Raw genomic sequence first — 20,225 nt, forward strand, 5'->3', positions numbered from 1 at the left:
GGACAGGATACTGTTAATGAACTGCATCTTTCTATATACTTCACTGAAGTCCCAACAGCCAGTGTTTCATACAGGTCATACATCCTAATAGTACCTTAAGCAGTCCCATCTCCAACATACTGGCAGACAGGTTCAGTACAAACTTCACCCCCCTCTCCCCCCCAAAAGGAGAGATATCTATCCCAGCGGAGTGTAGCCTCCCAGACATCTCAAATGCGCAGGTGAAAGCTGCTCTCTCTAAAGCTAAAAACACAGCATCAATGGGACCGGATGGTGTCCCCGGCTGTGTGCTACACGAACTCAACGAGGAACTAAACCCGCATATAAGGCAGCTGTTTAATCTTAGCTTTACCACAGGATATGTGCCCAAGGAGTGGTGTACGGCAACTGTGGTCCCACTCCACAAAGGCGGTGCCTCTACGGACCCTGGTAATTACCGCCCCATAAGCTTAACAAGCCTGATCTGCAAAGCTATGGAGAGGATCATAATGGAACTCATAAACAAAGACATAGGGGACTTGCAGACATTGGACCCGACCCAGTTTGGCTTTGTCAAGGGCAGATCATGCCTTTTGAACTTGGTCGACATCTTCGAAACAGTCACCAAGGCCATTGATGAGGGAAAGGCAGTCCATACAGCCTACCTTGACCTTGCAAAAGCTTTCGACACAATACCCTCTCTATAATACTCTGGTATTATAGAGAAACTTACCAGCTTAAATGTAAACCCATATGTCAAGATGGGTTGCAAACTGGCTAAAGGACAGAACCCACAGGGTTAGAGTTGCTGGCGCCATGTCAGACTCCAAGCCGGTCACAAGTGGTGTCCCACAGGTCTCAGTCCTGGGCCCCCTGTTGTTTGGCATCTACTTCTCAGAAGTACAGGCAAACATAGGAGGACTATGGCTGACAAAGTTTGCAGATGACTGCAAACTGGGCGCCTTAGTGGAAAGTACATCGGACACAGATATCCTTCAGAGGGGTCTCACGGAAACTGATAGCTGGTGCCAGAGCCATGGCCTGAAGTTAAATGCCAAAAAATGTATAGTCATACCCTTCGGTAAAAACAAGGTAACCCCAAGCTACCATATAGGTGGCAATCCATTAAGTACAGAAGAGGTTATCAGGGACCTGGGGACCCAGGTTGACAGTGGCCTTTCTTTTGACACTCACATTGCTAAAGTAGTTAGAAAGACCTTCTACATTGCCCACCTGATCATGAAGGGATTCACATCAAGATCAAGTGAGGTCATTGTTCCCCTGTACTCTTCACTTATCAGACCAATGATCGAGTACAATGCCCCATTCGGGATGTATCTCACCCGACACCTGCAGCAATTGGAGAGACCCCAAAAGTTCCTCACCAAAAGGATAAAGGACTCCAAAATCTGTCATATGCTGCCAGACTGAAGAAACTCCAGCTCTATTCAGTCGCATACCGCCTGCTCAGAGGTGACCTGTGCCTGACATACAAGGCCATGTCCAACCCAGAATTAATGGACATGCTCCACCTCAAGAAATCCAAATCTACCAGATCCACTAGAGCAAGCGACTTAAACCTTAGCACGGATATAAATAGGACATGCTGGAGGGATAGATTTGTCACCCAGAGACTCCCTATGCTGTGGAATAAAATCCCGGTCCATGTGAGGCAGAGCACCTCGCTGGCTCTGTTCAAGAGAAATCTTGACCGGTGGATGGGAGATCGTAGGTTTACCCCGGGAATCATCTCTGTGTCACTGCTGGACAGAGGCACAACAAACTAATGGGCACAGTATTTTTTAACATAAGGGGTGGTGTAAGCCACAAAACTTTGGGCTAGGCTTATAAATGCCTTAGGGCAGATAGCCTAGTATAAACCTATGAACCTAAAGCTTTTCTGTCCTCGATTTCACACTTTTAGATACTGGGTCACTTGGTTGGCAGTTCTAAAGTTGTCTTCATCCATTTGGGACTAGTCTCTTTAAGGAAGTTTCATCTGTGCAGAAATCGAACTACTTTTATATTAGAAAAAGGAGTACAGAGGCATTCCTCTCTGTGTGAGGACGTGTCTGCCACATAAAAATGCCTGTATGAAATACTAGTCATTTGGCTACTTTCAATAAAAAGGACTTGAAATGGTTAGTGATGAAGCCAGTCGCATGTTACTCTTTATTCCCTCTTTTATTTTAACTCCATGTCTCCCTGTTCCTCTTCTCATTTTTTTTTCTAGATTGAAGTTGTCTTTTCCTTTAATCTAGCATTCCCTTTCTGTTCTTTTTATTCATACTTATCTCATAACTTAATTTAATATATTTAGTTTTGCTATATCATCATGGAATTCTGCCATTTTTACTGCCAGGTTTTCAGTATTCTGGTCTACTGTTGTTTTGACAGCACCCTCAGTTTTCTCTCCTCTTCTAGTAACCTCCATGAAGCTTCATTCCTTCTTCACCCACTATATTCTACATTCTCATTTACTTTACAAGATGCTGTAGTTTCATATGCGTTATAAGTAAAAAATGACCCCGTTTACTTTCTTCACTTCCTTCCTCACTTCCACCAAAAAATCTGTCCCGTCTCCTGCTTGCTCTCATATCTATTGAAATTAAAATGCTTTCCTTTTCATTTTTTCTTTTCATAATACATATAATACCAGTGTGTTAGTTGGATGCTATATAGAATAATCATAAAAAAGGTCATTGGGCATTCTGGATGTTGGGCTTATGTACTTGGTTTTACTATGTGACTAGACTGGGAATGTCCACTGCGATCCATATTGTTGCAGAGTAGTTATTGGAAATTGCAGTCCAGTTTACTTAACAAATACACTGTTTGCAGTGGATCTTAATAGCTGTTATATGAATGCTCTCTGCTACAGAAAAGTGATGGAGTTGTTTCCTTTGAACAGATACATGAAGTACCTGTATCCATATGAATGTGAAAAAAGAGCGTTAAGTAATCCCACTGAACTTCAGGCTGCAATCGACAGTAACAGGCGAGAAGGACGGAGACATAGTTTCGGGGGATCTTTGTTTACGTATTCACCTACAGGTGCACCCACCATTCTTTCCTCTCCTAAACTTCAGGTACCTTCTCTGGGTTTAGCAGCAGCAACCAATGGCAGTCCTATGACACCAATTCAAAAAATTAAAAAAGGTAATTTTTTTATTTAGTTTCTTATGTAGTAGAGGAATATTTTGTTTTCATTGACCAGGCTTATGCAGTAACAATTCCCTGGCTGTTTCTTCCCACAGTATTTACTTCCCTGGACCCCTGTCTAGCAGGGTGACTGAATTAATCCCCGGGGTGAATTTCCTATCTCCCATCCAATCATCAAGGTTCCTTTTGAAGAGGGCCAAAGAGGCGTTCTACTTGACATGTATGGGCAGTCTCTTCCAGAGTCTGGGGAGTCTCTGGGTCAGGAACCTATCCCCCCAGCATGTTTTGTTCATTGTGATGACAAGGTTTAGATCCCTGGAGCATGTCTGTCTGAGGGATTGGGATTTCTTTGTGTGGCATGTCCAACAGCTCTGGGTTTGACATGGCCTTGTATGTTAAACAGTGATTGCCTCTGAGTAGATGATATGTGACAGAGTATAGGTGGAGTTATTTTTAGATGGTCAGCATAGGGCATCTGCTTTAGGCCTGTGATTCTTTTAGAGAAGTATTTCTGTGGCCTTTCCAGTTGTTGCAGATGTCTTGAGAGGTACATACCAAACGGGACATTGTATTCTGTAATGGGTCTAATGAGGGATGAGTACAGTGGGACAATGACCTCCTTTTTTCTGGATGAAAAGCTCTTTGTGATGAGGTGTGCCACATAGAAGGGTTTCCTGACTGTTGTGACGATGTGGTTATTGAAGGTGAGACCACTGTCCACCTAAGTCTCTTATCACACTTTCGGTCTTTAGTGTACTGCCACCTATGTGGTAATTCACGGGTACATGTTTTTTCCCAAAGGGGATAACTATACATTTCTTGGCATTGAGCTTGAGCCCATGGCTCTGGCACCAAGCATTTGTTTCTGTAAGGCCCTTTATGTAGACTAGTTTGTGTTGTGTATTCATTTCTGCATGTGGATTTATTAGCACTTTTGCAACTTACAGATTCTGCACAAGTCCTGATCAGATAAATCTTACTTTACATGTAGGTAATATTTGTATAATTCCAAGGCCTTATTATGCAGCGGAGGTTAGAGCAGACCATTTAAATTCTAGCCTTTTTGTTGGGGTTTTGAGGAAGTGATGTGTGTTTTATTTCTGATTTTAAACTAGAAATGTTTTAAAGCTGATCTAGTGTTTGTGTATGCTGTGTATTAGGAGGTATATAAGTGCAACGTATTTTATGTTTCTGTTGCATTTGATTTGTGAATGCATACTGCTTTCTTCTCCTGTTACAAGGGAAATGAAGCAAAGTAGCCTCGTGCTTGTTTTTCTTAAAGTGAGGATTTTGTAGTGTCTTGTTTGACCGTCTTGAATACGGGCCACAATACTAGTAACAGCTACAAGCCTGTATAGTTTGTTTCAACATTGTATTAATGCTTTGCTTACATTCTATTGGAAGTGTGTTGGTTTCCATCTTCCAGGCATGGGACTAAAACCCATGACTTTCTTGCCATAGTGGTAGGCAACACTGCATCCTGATCTAAACTTTTGATATCTGTGATTTTTATGTACTCTGGTTAAACTGTGCAAATCTCTATCTTAAAACTAGTGCCCTGGCACAAAATGTTTTTCTTAATTTGTTAATAGTGTAAATATTTATAGACTCTCTACGTGTTACTATTTTCTCTCTTTTTCGTTTTTTAACAGTCCTACTCTTGCAAATATTATGGGATATTGATTCCTCACTATTTTTTAGTTTTTGTTAAAGTGCTTCTGTATTGTTACTATAATACATGAGAATATTTCTTTATTTGCTTATATGTTTGTATATTCCTGTGCTTTTTGTTTATTGTAAGTTACTAGTATATAGTGGAGCTTTTCTCCTTGGGCCTCTGCTGAAAATGGACATGTATCCAGCCAGACTAGCCCGGTCAACAAATGTAAAATAAAATAAAATAATAAAAATAGTGGTAATAGCATATTCCCAACCCCTTTCCCTATGAAAATCTACTACTGTAGCATATGAGGAAAATTGTGAAAAACAACTAAAAAGTACACACTTGCTGTTCTCTCGATAGTCTAAGAATTGTAAGGCTAGAAAGCTGGTAGGTTTTTTTTTTTTTTTTTTGTCTGAAATCTTCTACACCTCAGTTTACCTTTAGAATTGTTAAGTAGAGCTAAGTCTAGCTTAGTTTTAATGTTATTTTAAGTAGACATACTTAGACTGCATAAATATATATATTTTTTGGTTAATACATTGGGGTGTTGTAGAAATTTCTAGTAGCTTGATATAGATGTATACAACTATATTCATGACTGATAGTTACTGATATAGTGCAGTGCAGTTTTTCTCTTGTTTTCAACAAATTCTTTCAAAAATTATTTTGTTAGTGCATATAGTTTTTCAGTGTGATGCATATTACTTGGTTATTTTTTCTAAAGTGGGGTTCTGATGTCTGACAAGGTTACTGGATTCATGAAGTGTTCAGCTTCTGGACCCAAGATTCTCTTTAAGACCCCCATTCCCTTTGTGTCTGCTGTGTCCCTCTTTTCTTCAGGACAACTGCAGTATCTGTGCCACTTTTGGAACCAGAGCCTTCCAAGGCATAAATGAGAAACTCATCCTCAAGGGTTTACTTCCCCCTCAGACAAGGGTCTACCATGTCCTCTGAATCTAAACAACCGTCCACTTCTCCTTCCACTGAGAAGACGAAGGAGAAAGGAAGAGAAAGAGAGGAATGCAGAAAAGTTGAGAAAAAGGTCCTTGGATCCGTCTGCTCTCCTGGGTTCCAGCACCCAAGTCATCAAGACAGTCAGATCCATCTGCAGCTCAGATCTGAACTCCCTGTCCAAAACCTACTTTTTCATCCAGGGCTGGTTAGCCCCAGGTTGCATTCACCCATCCTTCAACACAAGTCACCATCAAGACAGGCATCTGTAGCGTCTTCATAAAGGTCTGGTTAGTCCATCAAAAGCCTTACTGAGATGGATGTCGATCATGATGAAAAAATTCCTGAGGACACAGATTCAGCTGCAGGGTCTTCCTGGCGCTGTTCCCAGAAGAGTACTGGAAACAGGCCCTTTCACCCCATCCCATCTAGTTCAGACTCCTTTCCTGGAGCCAGCTCTCATGAGTCTGAATCCTTCCACTGCACCACTGTCAGACCAGATAGCCCTAGAGACTTTGGCTTTGACCTCTTCCCTTACTCCACCAATGTTTTCAAGTCGCGAAGAGCCCTGGAGCCTTAGCATCGGGGTCCGAGTTCCGATGAAGTCAGCTCCAGAGTTTTTGTAGCTGTTTCATTCTGTTAGTGCTTCAGGTGCTTCAGCACTAGACAGCTCAGCTCCGAGATCCTAATAGGAGCTGACCTCTTTTGGAGCCAGGAAACCTAATGTTTCGGCTGACAGAGGTCATTTCTCCTGCCTCCTTTAGCTGAGTCAGCTTTTAAGACTGTGGAAAGGGTCTTGGTTGGCTTGAGAAGACAGGTGCATGCACCCTGGTTCATATCCATCCTGACTCCCAATGGATCCTGTGCCTCTTTCCTCAGATGTGATTCGACAGGGACAGACAGATCCAGTTAGCTTCAGGGCAGCTCGACATTCGAGCTCCCTGCCAGAGTCCAGTGTGTCATTGTTAGTCACTGAGATACATCCCATGAAAGAGGATGTGTAAACGGGAGCACACAGACTCTTCTCCTGAGTCCGTCCCTGAAGACACAGCTTTAGATGATGGAGAAGAATCCCCCAAATCCCCCCCCCCCGGAGGGTCACCTTTGGGGACATGGGGGGGGGGTCCATGGATGTCCTTCAAGAATGCAACTGCAGTCCTTACATATGGGCTGTCCTGCCTCAGGCAGCCCTCGGTCGGCCAGATTCCAAAGTCTGGGTCCAACGTCGGCTGATGTCACCTCCTCCCCGACGTCAGAGTGGCAGGGGTATAAAAGTATCAGCCAACGCCATCTTCCTCAGTCTTTCTTGCCGCGCGGTGCCCGAAGCAGAAGCAGTTCGCAAGTGCCGGTCGGTCAGCTCCTGTGTTTTTCGTATCCGAAGTCATCAAAAAAGCTAAGTACCCCGTTGGGATCTTTTTTCTTGCCACAGCCGATGTCAGAAATAACTGAAAAAGTTAATAACTGTTTGTCTTGTGGTAGTCACCTTTGGGGACATGGGGGGGGGGGGTCCATGGTTACTCCTCCTTCTGATGACTCAATGTTCCTCGAAGCTTTTGGGTCTGGCCCATCGATGTCTTGGGTGATCCCACTTCCTGACGCTTTAATAGGCCTTGTTGCTCATAAGGCTTGAAGGAACCTGTCCTGGCAAAGCCCATATCTAATAAAAGAAAAAAAAACATAATCTTGGATACCCCCAAATGATATAAAACATTGGTCTGAAGACCCCCTCTGTAGATGCCATGGGGGTAGCAGCAGCCCCAAAGAACGACGTATCTGAGGAAGGTTCCTCTGTCCATCCCTCTAACAGGGAGTCAAGAGTGTGCACAGCCTAGGGATATGGACCTATGCGTCAGTGACCTTTGCACGTAGAGTGATGAACCATTTAGCATAGTTGACGCATTTACAAAAAGACTTGATCAAGAAGCTTTCTGAGTCTCTTTCAGGTAGTTTATCTTCAGATGTCTAAAAAAAACAGTGTACAACCAAATGTCTACCCTGCAGTCTCTTTCAAATGTGGCCATGCGACTGATATTAAATGCAGGTGATGGCACATCAAGAGCAGCCAGTACAGGTACTACCATGCATCGCCATGCCTGGATGTGACTATAATTTTGCAGAAAGCATTAAGGTGAACTTTATCTGTGCTTCTTATAACTGTTCCGCCCTGTTTGGACCTAAGGTAAAGGAAACTCTTACCAGGCGTGAACAGGGCAGTAAGGCCTTGTCAGTTGTGGGAATTTTTTTCTCCTCCTAAAAGATCCTTTTAGAATAATCAGAGAGGAAGAAGGCAGATGTGGTTTAAAAAATCCCAGGGTTTTCACCAAGACACTTCTGGGGATAGACCTCCCTCTGGCAGAGGTGGAGAGAGTTTGAATGAATGTCACCATAGAGATAGAAGCAGACTGTAGAGCCAAAGTTTCTGTGGCCCCTTCACTGAGAAACTTGACTAGTGTCCCTGAATGGTGGCCCATCTTATGTGGTCTGGAGGCAGTTGGGGGATGCTTAACCTTATAGCCTTTAGCCTGGCAGTCCATAATGTCCAATTCTTGGATGCTAAGGATATTTACCAGAGGCTATATGGTACCCTTTTTCATATACTCCTCTGATCAGTTGGAATCTGCTGCAGCCATAGAAGTGTTAAAGTTGCTCACCAAAATAATTATCCATACTGTACCCCCACCCTTAAGACCAGTTAGGATATGGAGTCCATGCCAGGTTCGTTTAGTTCCAAAAACGATAGGGGACCTCAGGCCACTGTTGGCTCTTGGGTATCTAAATCAATATGTCAAGCAGACAAAGTTCTTTGTAATTCAATGTTGCAGTCATCACAGTTGGGTTATCCCTGCCAGGGTAGCCCTCGGCTGGCCCGAATACCAGAGACTTAGTATTTCTGCGTCGGTTGCTGTCGATTGAGGACTGACATCAGGTAGTAGTATAAAATTAAGGCAGGTCATGCCATTACATCAATTCTTTGTTGCTGCAGAGCTCGAAGCAGAGGCAGTTTGCACGAGTGTCAGTCGGCCACTACCTGAGTTTCCATCTCCGTGTTGAAGTCTTCTAAAGCTAATTACCCCATTGGGGATCCTTTTTTCTTGCACTAACCGATGTCAGAAAAAGTTAATTGTCTCGCCTGTGGAAAGCAAATACCACACTGAGACTTCCACTCTTACTGCTTCACTTGTTTAAGCCCAGACCACGACGTACCCTGTTGTCATTTTTGTGCTTTTTTCAACGACAGAACTATCCATCGTCTGGCCCTTATTGTAGCCAGATATTTTCATCTACAGTTCTCTAATTCCAATATGGCTTTGGTAAGCTATCCGACAGCAGATCTTCCGAAAAAACAAAGATAAAGACAGATGGACTGCACAGGTCCAAACCTACCGACGACACTTCCGTTAAGCTAGTTGTCAGTCCTCCGGGGCTCAGTGAGGCACTTTTGCAGCCCCTGATGCCCGCTTCAGTTGATTCATAGGCTGCTACCAAGACCCTTTTGGATGTATGCCGCAAAACTCTTCGACTAAGGATTCTGCGGTCTTCTCTTCCTTGGATGGGCCGGAGCCGCTGAGCAGGTACTGGCTTCCTGAGGATGTCCTTCACACTACCGAATCTCGACACAAACCGACGTCTTATTTCGCGACTACCGTTCTTTCAAAAATAAACCGAGTTTCTTAGGTCCAGGGTTCGAACCACATCCAAGAAACAGACGACCCACTCTCAGGTGCCTGCTACCTTGCCTCAGTCTCAAATGTTTAAAATGGTGAAAGACCTTATCATGCTGATTAGGGGAAGCCAAGCTACCCCCTGAAAAAGGAAAAGAGATCTGTCCCTTGTAGTTTTGTTTGAACAAGAGTCAGATGAATCTGATGCATCTGACTATGAAGACATGCAACTCCTCTCCACTTATGAGGATCCTGATGCAGAGGACTCCATTCCTTCAGCCTCTCCCCAGACAATTTTTCCTTTGGGGAAACTCTGGATACTTTAAGGGAGCATTTCCAATGGAAGAGTCAGGACTACCTTCAGTCTAAAAAGAGACTCAGGGAATTCCTAGGTCTTCTGCAACACAGACCCTTGGCCATTCCCCCAGTCCTGAATGTTGTGGAGGATGTTTTCCTTGAATCCAGCTTGACTCCTGATGCCCTACCTCCTGCCCCCAGAAAACCAGACAGGTACTATATGAAGTCACTGACTCACACAAATATCTTTTTAGTCCAACAGCTGACCCTGACGTCATTTCTCAAGGGCCAAAAGGGATTAAAACAACCTTTGCTAAGAATCCCACCCCCTCAGACAGGGATTCCCAAGCATTGGACAGATGGGATAAAAAAGTATACACCTCAGCTACTCTTGCTGTCAGGGCACTAAATTGTCAGTTTCATATGCTGAAATGTCAGTAACATACCTTGGAACTCCTTAAACACAAAAATGTCTTCCTTTCCTGTTTGGGCAGAATCTAAAGATTTACAAGACTTAATGCATTCTGTAAGTCAAGTAACTAAACACACTTTGCACTGCGATTTTGACACCCTAGAAGCTTCCTGTTGGGCAGCAGTCACTGGGTCTGTCATTAGAAGACATGCATGGCTTAAGGAACAACCCCTGCCAGACCATGTCAAATCTAAATTGTTGGCTGCCCCCTTGCACAAAGATAACTTATTTGGCACTAAGGCAGAAGAGGTCTTAAAAAAGATGGAAGAAAAAGCTAAATCTATGCAAACAGTTAAGGATTTCTTACAGGTGTAGCCCCCTAGGTTCAGCAGGCATTGTCCCTCCAAGCACTAGTACTTTCCTGCTCTGAGTAAACCAACCCAGCCTAGGCCCTGTGGAAACAGACCCCCCCCCAGACAGCAGCCCCAGGGAATGCAGAGATGTAAGCAGTGGACTGCCTCCACTTCAAAACCAGGGAGTTCTAAGCCACCCCCTTATCATAAGAACTCACAATGACTCCCCCCCCCCCCCCTCGTCTGCCTTCACTTAGCCCTAGGAGGAAAACACTCCTTTCACTCAAGCACCTGGGCCACCATTACCAAGGACCAATGGGTTCTGAACATTGTGTGTCAGGGATACATATTTTCCGTCTACACCCTTCCAACCCCAAAAGGGTTCCCAGATCTACCACCAAATCAGTGGGCAGAGGCTCAAAAGTAAATCCTTTCCTTGCTCTCTGAGGACAGTAGAGCACGTTCCTGCAGAACAGACAGGCCAAGGCTTCTACTCCAGACTTTTTCTAGTACCCAGGAAAGAGGGCACCTGGCACTTCATCTTCGATCTATCTATTCTAAACACCTTCCTGGTGATCCCAAAATTCAAAATGCTCACCCTCCAGCAGCTGCTACCCATGCTCTCCAAGGATGCTTGGCTAGTCAGCCTAGATCTAAAAGTGGCCTACCTCCACATTTCTATCAGGGAATCATGCAGGAAATATCTCCGCTTCAGGGTAGGATCTCAACATTTTCAGTTCTCTGTGCTTCCCTTTGGCTTATCTATTGTTCCCAGAGTTTTCGCAAAATGTGTGGCTCCAGCCATTGCTTTTTGCAGACAAAGAAATATTCAAATTTACCCATACCTAGACGACTGCCTTATTCAGGCAGACAGCCAGGAAAAGCTGCTCAAGCACCTGGCCTTTGTAAAGACCCTACTAACCTCCCTAGGGTTACGCAATCAACAAAAAGAAATCCAAACAGGTGCCCACCCAAAGGATAATCTTCCTGGGAGCAAGTCTGGAGACAGCATCCCAGATGGCATACCTTACAACTGAGAAACAAATTTTCCTGACAGCCTATTTCTCTCAATTAGCCACCAGGCCCCAGCTATCTACAAGGAAGATCCGGCAAACTCTGGGGTTTGTAGCATCTTGCATGCTTTTCAGTCCATATGCCAGAATGCATATGAGGAAACTTCAGTGGTACCCAAAGAGCCTTTGGTGTCAACACTGTCAAGACCTGGAAACTCTTCTACCTGTAATTCCTTGCCTCAGAAAGGAATTTCTTTGGTGGGCAACAGCATGCTCCCACAATGAGGGACTGCCTTTCCCCCCACCGCCCAGACCCTCACCACAGATGCGTCAGACTACGCTGGGGGGGGGGGGGGGGCACACCTGGATGGCAGGTGCATACCGGGCCAATGGAGCCCACAGCAAATCCCTCTGCACACACCAGTCAAAAAGATGATGGCTGTGCAGCACACCTTGATAGCTTTCAAACCCCTTCTCTCTCCAGGGGTTCTCCTGATCAAAGCAGACACCACCACTGTCATGTGGTACATCAACAAGCAGGGAGGGACTCACTCCTACCTTCTATGCAGGCTGGCCATGACCCTTTGGCTCACAGCCTCTTCCATGCAACTACACCTGTTAGCACAATTCCTACCAGGCTCTCTCAACTCTCTGGCATACCAGTTAAGCATAAACCTTCTGGACCCACACTAGTGGCAACTCAACAGACGTACCTTCACCCTAATAAAACAGAAATGGGGAACCCCGAAGGTCGCCCTCTTTGCCTTCCACACCAAGCATCAGCTTAGCAAATTCTTCACTAGGGAGCATCACTGCATGGCTTGGGAAGTGGATGCCCTGTCCTTCCCCTGGGTCAATCTGTCGGTTTATGCCTTTCCTCCCCTACTTCTCATCCCCAGGGTACTGCTCAAAATAAGGGAGGAAAAACCAAGGATCATTCTTTATGCTCTAGATTGGCCCTGACAGCACTGGTACCCCTTGCTGCGCAACCTGTCCCCGCTGCCTCCATGGCATCTTCCTCAGATTCCAAACCTGACCCAGAGGGAAGGAGAATTCATTCATCCCCTATTGCAGACGCTCAATTTGGCAGCCTGGCTTATTCCCTAACCCCGAACCAATCTGTCATCCTCAGTAAACAGGTTCTGGATGTTATCCATGAAGCCAGACGTTCTAGCACCAGAAAGTCTTATGCAGATAAATGGAAAAGGTTCTTCACCTAGATCTAGGCTAAGGGAGCCTGTACAGCACAGCCCTCCATCCCTCTCATCCTAGATTACGTAGCTGACCTACTACACAGTGGTCTCTTTTTCTCCTCTATAAAAATTCATGCCTCTGCTATTTCTGCTCATTTTCTCACTGAGCAGCCCCTTTTCTCACACCCTTTGATCAAACAATTCCTCAGAGGGACTAGCAACTTGAGGCCCCCCGAGAAGGGCACAAACACCAGCTTGGGACCTTAACTTTGTCTTGGAAAAAATCACCCTGCCCCCTTTTGAACCAGCTTCTTCTGCAGAGCTAAAATTTCTTTTCTGGAAGACCACATTCGTTCTGGCCATCACTTCAGCCAGAAGAGTCTCTGAACTGCAAGCACTCATGGCTGTGGAACCCTTCATAATCTTCCATAAAGACAGGGTATCCCTCAGAACTTAACCCATCCATCTTGCCCAAGGTGGTGTCCAGTGTGGCTCTCAACCAATCCATTCATTTGCCCACCTTCTTTCCTAATCCCCAGAAAAAGGGGGAAAGGATTCTTTACTCTCTAGATGTGCGCAGACCACTCCAGTTCTATCTGGACAGGACTAAATCCTTCAGAAAGTCTGATCAATTGCTGGTTAGCTTTGCTACAGTGGCAGAAGGCAAAGCCATCTCCAAGCAAACCATTTCCAAATGGATAGCACACTGCATCCATTTTTGCTACAAACGGCATGGAAAGCCTCACCCCAAGGGGGTCGGGACACACTCCACCAGAACAGCCTCCACCTCTGCAGCTTTCCTCAGAGGAGTCTCCACCAGGGACATCCTGGAGGCTGCCACCTGGACATCTGTTCACAGTTTTACCAAACATTACCACCTGCCTCTCTTCTCCAGATCCAGGGCAGAGTTTGCCTCTGCAGTCTTTCAGGGCATCCTGGCCAGCTCCTAGTTTCCTTGACTGCCTCCACCCGTTTCCTCAGCTTTAGGAATCTACCCAAATGTGATGACTGCATCAGTGAAACATGGAGAACATAGTACAGTTGTGTACACTTACCATAACTGTAGATGTTCGAGTGTATTCACTGTTGCAGTCTTGGTTTCCCTCCCTCCATCCCCCTTATTCTCTTTCTCCTTTTACCATTCTTCCTTTTTGTTCTCCTTTCCTTACAAGGGACATATTGGTGTTTATTTTCCACTAGTGAGGTTCTTCCACCAGAACCTGGCCTCCTAATTTAGGAGTTCCTGACAGGTTAGGGCAAGAAAAACTGATATAACGGCCTCGGCTGCCTTACTTTATACTACTGACAACCTGACGTCAGTCCTCAAGCGACAGCAACCGACACAGAAATACTAAGTCTCTGGTATTCGGGCTGGCCGAGGGCTACCCTGGCAGGGATAACCCAAATGTGATGACTGCAACAGTGAATAATCTCGGACATCTACATTTATGGTAAGTGTACACAACTGTAGTTTCTACGTGACCATGGAACAGTCCATACTGCCTCTGTTGAGGAAGGATGATTGGATGTGCTCTGTCAGTCTCCAGCGCGCCTACTATCACATCAAGATCCAAAGGCATTCCAAGAGGTTTATCCATTTCCAGCTGGGAGAATGTCACTATCAGTTCTGAGCACTGCCATTCGGTTTCCCTACAACCCCCTGGGTATCACCAAGATTATGGTAGTGGTAGCAGCTCATCTATGGCTACAGGGGATCCAAGTTTTCCAGTGCTTAAATGATTACCTCCTAACTGCTACCTCCAAGTATCTACTCTTGCAGCACGAGCCCTTCCTTCTCTGTCTTGCAAACCAATTGGGAATAACAGTCAGCCACAAGAAGAGCAAACTACCCTCATGTAAAGCATAGAATTTATAAGACGCCAGACAGACACAGTCCAACAAATTGCAAAACTCCCCATTGCAAGAGTCCAGTCTTCAAAACTTAGAGCTTCTCAAGTGATGCAGCATTTTAAGATTGATGCCATCTATTATTACATTGGTCCTATTGCAAGATACCGCATGAGAGTCCTACAGTGGACACTTGGCCGTACAGTGGTCTCAGAAATTTCATTCCCTTCACACCACAATCTGACATGTCCTTCTATTCTTATGTTGCAGTATTCTTTACTTTAAGGGGAGTTGCTGCCTGCAGCAACAGACATCTGGCCAGTATACAAAAGTCTTGCAAGCAGGGGTACGTGTGACGTTGCATGCAAGAGCCATAAACTGACACCGTCTATATCTGTGACGTATGCCCATACCCAGTTCAGAACTTTTCTGCCACAGTTTGTTTCAGACGTCCAGTCACCAGCTCCAGTAATCCGGCATTTGCTTGACTTCAGCCATCCGTTTTCAACTATCGCTCCTGGCTGTCCACATTCAGATAAGTACCCTGTGAGTTTTTTGCTTGTTTTTTTACCTGTTTCAGACGCATGTCATCTAGAAAGGGAAAGTGCCCTTGTGGAAGACAAATTCCACATAAGGACATGCACGATCAGTGTTTATTTTGGGTAGGGGCAGGTCACAACTACAAGTCCTGTGATATCTGCCAAACGTTTGTCCTTAAAACCCTTAGAAGCCATTTATCAGCTTTAAACCTCTCTTTGGAGAATCAGCGACTTCAATGCTTGGTGTCTGAGATGGAAGGCAGAGCGGGCACCTCCAAAGAGCTACCAAGGAAGAAGGTTAAAAATGTTAGGCCAGACATCCAAGCTGCGCCTCAGGAATCCGGTGAGAGCTTCGAGGCGATTGTTAGCCCAGGATCTCTTCAGACTTCAGATACTTCCCTGTTACTGCAATCCAAAATGGAAGCCGGTGCAGCTGGTATCCAGAGCACATCCACTGATGCTTTACAACTATCAGCTCCTGATGGTGAGGGGAAACCATGGCTCATGACATCGGAGAGGCCTTCTACTGCCTTGCCATCCATTCTAACGTCATCACCCAGGCCTTCTGTTGTTCCTGCTCCTTCCACTTTTCTAAAAAGGAAACAGAAGGAAAAACATATGGCTAAAGATCCTACTCCAGCTTGGGAGACCTTTTCCCAGTCTTTATTCAAGGCCTTTCAGGTACTCCAGACCCAAATTCCCCAGTCAGGCCATCCACTTGTTTCACAGGAAGAATCTGTGGAAGATTCTTCCTCCTTAGATGAATCCCTGACATATTGTTCCCAGATTGAATCCCCTAAGGATTTTGCTACTCCTGAAGATGAAGAAATCCTTACTCCTGACTCCCCAGGAGAAGATTTCTCTTTTGGGATACTATTTCCCTCCTTAGACAGCATTTTAAGTGGGAGGACTCAGATGTTTGAGACCAAGAAAAGATATTTTGAACTGCAGATGGAGCAGCCCTCACCGTCTGCAGTTCCTCCTCCTCTACAACCAGCTTTCCAGAATGCCTTCTTAGCTGCTTCCCAGAGCCCAGCATCACAGCCTCCTGCTAACAAGAGACTAGACAGATTTTACAAATTGTCTGCATATGAGCAGTATCCTTTTAAGAATCCGCCAGCAGACCCTGCTGTTATTGAAGTTTCAGCTGACAAGTGTTCTAGGCAGCTACCACCTTCTTCTCTTTTTTTCCACTGATGAGGATAATAAATGCATGGATAGGTTGGGGAAGAAGATAAATACTTCTACGTTGGCCATAAGAGCAATTAACTATCAAATTCATATGGCCAAGTTTGCTCTGGATTCCCTAACCAAGGCCTCTTCTCCGCTGACATGCCTGACTCACCAGTCAAGGATCAGCTGGACACCCTTCTGAACACGGTATCCCAAGTGACTAGACACTCAATCAAGGCAACTATGATGCTGTTGAAGCCTCTGCCAAATCAGCTGTGTCTGGTTCTGTGTTAAGGAGGTTCTCATGGTTGAGACTCCAACCTTTGCCCTTGCATGTCCAAGCAAAATTGTTAGATGTTCCTTTGGATAAATCAGCACTCTTTGGCGCTGCCTTTGCAGAACTACTTAAGTCACTGCAGGAAAAAGGGAAAGACTTGCAGAATCTAAACATTTACTGGTGTCACTGGTTCCCATATTCCGTAGGAACTACCCCCAAAAACCTAGTTTCATTAAGAGGCAGTCCTCTCATTCCTCTGTTGCTCATTCCAGGGGATGAAGACAACCTAGGAAACAATCTGCTCCTAGATCTTCATCCACCTCAACACCTCCATCCTTTCGGAGGCAGCCAGACCCAGATAGAGCTCCTCCTCTGTGATTCTCTTTCCTTACCCCTCTCTCCCTACACCTAACCCTATCCCTACCCTCCTGGCAGAAAATTACCAGAGAGAGAAATGGGTGCTCTCCATCATGGAGAGGGATACGTCATGATTTGGTAGGAATCTCGACCATTCCCAGGGAATTACACAACCTCCACCAGTCATCTTCCCCTATTCCCCACCATCCTCAAACCATACTCCGTTCAGGACACTATAGAAGCAGTACCTAAGGGTCAAGTAGCCAATGGGTTTTACTCCAGGATGTTTTTGGTTCCAAGAAAAGATGGTCCTTGAAAGACCCATCATCGACCAATCCTTCCTCAACCTCTTCCTCAAGGTGTCTACCTTCAAAATGCTCACATTACAGCACCTTCTTCCTCTTATCCCTCAGCAAGCCTTCATGGACCTGAAGGATGCTTACCCTACACATCCCTAGTCATCCCACTTACAGGAAATTTCTACATTTCTTAGTGGGTTCATCACATTTTCAGTTCTCTTTAGACTCTCCACAGGCCCAAGAGTAATCACCAAATGTCTAGTCCCGGTCATTGCCTACTGCAGACTACAGGGAATACAAATTTACCTTTACTTAGACAATCTCTTGATCCTACACCAGGACACACTCACCCTGTCTCAATGTCTGAACTGGGTTTGCAGGATTTTGCAACATCTAGGTTTCACTGTGAAACACTTGAAGTCCCAAATGACCCCCTCACAAGATACCGTTTTCCTGGGGTGCAGGATAAGGATAGACTTGATGTCAGTCTTTGTCCCTGCCCAGGAAAAGGAATTCCTCCTCCAATTTTTCCAAACCCTACTACCACTACCATCCATCTCAGCCAGACAGTTCCTGAGAGTCCTGGGGCTCATGGCTTCCTTGATCCCCATGATCCCTTTAGCCAGGATGCACATGAGGAAGTTTCAGTGGGTATTGAGAAACTCTTGGAACCAACACGTTCACCCCTTGGAAATGAGTGTGTGTGTGTCCCCCCCCCCCACCGTTTAAAATTGGAATTCACCTGGTGGATCTCTGCCATCACTCACAATCAGGGGTGCACTTACAGATTCCTCCACCCAAACAGCATATTTACACAGATGCATCAGATCTAGGGTGGGGGGCTATCCTTCACAGTGCCAACATCCAGCACAAGGTGCAAGGGGAGTTGTCCATTCTAGAAAGAAAGAACCACATCAATCTAAAGGAATTAAGGGCCCTTTATTTGGCAATACAAGCTTTTCAAGAGATTCTTTTGCCAGGCACATTGAAGGTCATCACAGACAACATGACAGTCCTGTGGTATATAAAGGAGGAGGAACAAAATCCTACCCACTTGGCAGTCTGGCAGATGTTCATCGTGTTTCACTGTTGCAGTCATCACTGTAGGGTTCTTTCTGCCGGCAGGCAGCCCTCGGTCGGCCAGAATCCCAAAGTCTGGGTCCGGCGTCGGCTGTTCAGTCATCCTCCCTGACGTCAGAGCGCCAGGGGTACAAAGCTCCCAGCCGACGTCATGTTCTCCAGTCTTTCTTGCCGTGCGGTGGAAGCAGTTCGCAAGTGCCGGTCAGCTGACTCCTGATATTTTTGGTGCTTCATTCCGAAGACTTTCTTCTTCTTCTCAAAGCGAAGTACCCCGTTGGGGAAACTTTTTTCTTGCTCCAGTCCGATGTCAGAAAAAGTTAATTGTATTTCATGTGGGAAGCAAATACCTCATAAGGATTTCCACTCTTACTGTATTCCTTGTCTAGGCCCTGACCAAGACGTAGCTAGTTGTCGGTTTTGTGCTAGATTTAATCAACGTACTATTAAGTGGAGATACAATTTTGCTTTTCACTACTTTGGCAGGCGATTTAATTACAATATGTCGTCGGACACGCTTCCGACAACCGGAGTTCACAAAAGGCGCAAGGATAAGGACAGGCCTCCGAGGTCCAAATCAGATGACGATTTACAAGCAGAGCCAGCTGCAGGTTCAGCCATCGTCAGCAAGGCGCTTTTGCAGCCCCTGTCATCGGCCACTACAGAACCGCTTGCTGAAATGGACTCCCACAAAGAGCCAACTAGGCCTTTGAGTACTCCAGGTGCAGGACCTTCGGACAATGCTCCCTCGGATGGGTCCGGAGCCACTGTGCAGGTACCGGCTTCCGAGGGGGTTTTCAGGCCTACGCAGCTTCAGATAAAGGCAAAGACTCCTTCAAAAACAAAGACTCAAGCCCAGGCCTCCTCTGATACCGGACCTAAATCACAAAAACAAATGCTTAAAATGGAGGACTTACTAACTATGATTAGGGGTTCACATCCCCCTCCAGACAAAAGGCCAAGACAAGAATTGGACTATGAATCCTCTGATCAGGCATCTATTTCTTCAGTGTCTTCCTCTGAACAGGATTATACTTTCCCTCCTTATGAGGATTCTGATGCTGAGGAATCCATTCCTTCAGCTTCTCCCCCTGAGGATTTTTCCTTTGGGGAAACTTTACATGACTTGAGGGAACATTTTCATAGGAAAGGACAAGAGTACTCTGAATCTAAGAGAAGGCTTAGGGATTTCCTTCTTCTTCCCCAACACAGACCCCTGGCTATTCCTCCTATTTTGGATATTGTGGATGATGTCTTTTCTGAGGCTAATTTAACTCCTGACTCCTTTCCTCCAGCCCCTGCAAAGCCTGATAGATATTACAGAGTCCCTGACTCCCACCAGTTTCTTTATAAAAATCCTACTGCTGATCCAGAAACCATTTCTCAGGGTCCTAAGGGTGTTAAGGCCGCCACCGCTAAGAACCCTATTCAGTCAGATAAGGATTCTAGAGCTTTGGAGAGATGGGGCAAAGAAGTGTACACTTCTGCTACTTTATCCATTAGGGCTTTAAATTGTCAATTTCATATGCTAAAATATCAGCAATTTCTTCTGTCTTATGAAACAAAAGCTAGGTACCATTTCTGCATGTGCAGATAATAAGGAATTACACAGTTTGATGCATGCTACTGAGCAGGTGGGGAAACGTACCTTACACTGTGGTTTTGATGCTTTGGAGGCTGTCACTGGCACGGTCATTAGAAGGCATGCTTGGTTAAAGGAACAAAATTTGCCTGATCAAGTGAAAGCAAAGTTACTGGATGCTCCTGTTCAACATAATGTTTTGTTTGGGTCTAAGGCTGAAGAGGTGATAAAGAAAATGGAGGATAAGGCAAAATCCATGCAAATGGTTAAGGATTTCTTACAAGTTCAGCCCCCAGATTTAGCAGAAATTGGCCAACTAAAAATTGGTCCTTTCCCAGCTCGGACAGGCCTCAGAGGGGTAGATATAGGCGCCCCAGAGGGAGGGCCC

At 45.3% G+C, this 20,225-nt stretch overlaps 1 protein-coding gene across 1 annotated transcript in view; it reads left to right on the forward strand.

Moving 5' to 3' along the window:
• Positions 1-20,225, forward strand: part of ARID3A (AT-rich interaction domain 3A) — a 1,395,207-nt gene that overhangs the window by 1,246,531 nt on the left and 128,451 nt on the right. Inside the window, exon 7 of the mRNA XM_044054833.1 lies at positions 2,821-3,138. Within this exon, the coding sequence (XP_043910768.1) occupies positions 2,821-3,138 (318 nt within the window). The remainder of the gene's footprint in view (positions 1-2,820; positions 3,139-20,225) is intronic.

This window comes from Protopterus annectens, chromosome 13.part0 (assembly GCF_019279795.1).
Source record: "Protopterus annectens isolate FY-2018-M chromosome 13.part0, PAN1.0, whole genome shotgun sequence".
Classification (NCBI taxonomy): Eukaryota; Metazoa; Chordata; order Ceratodontiformes; family Protopteridae; genus Protopterus; species Protopterus annectens.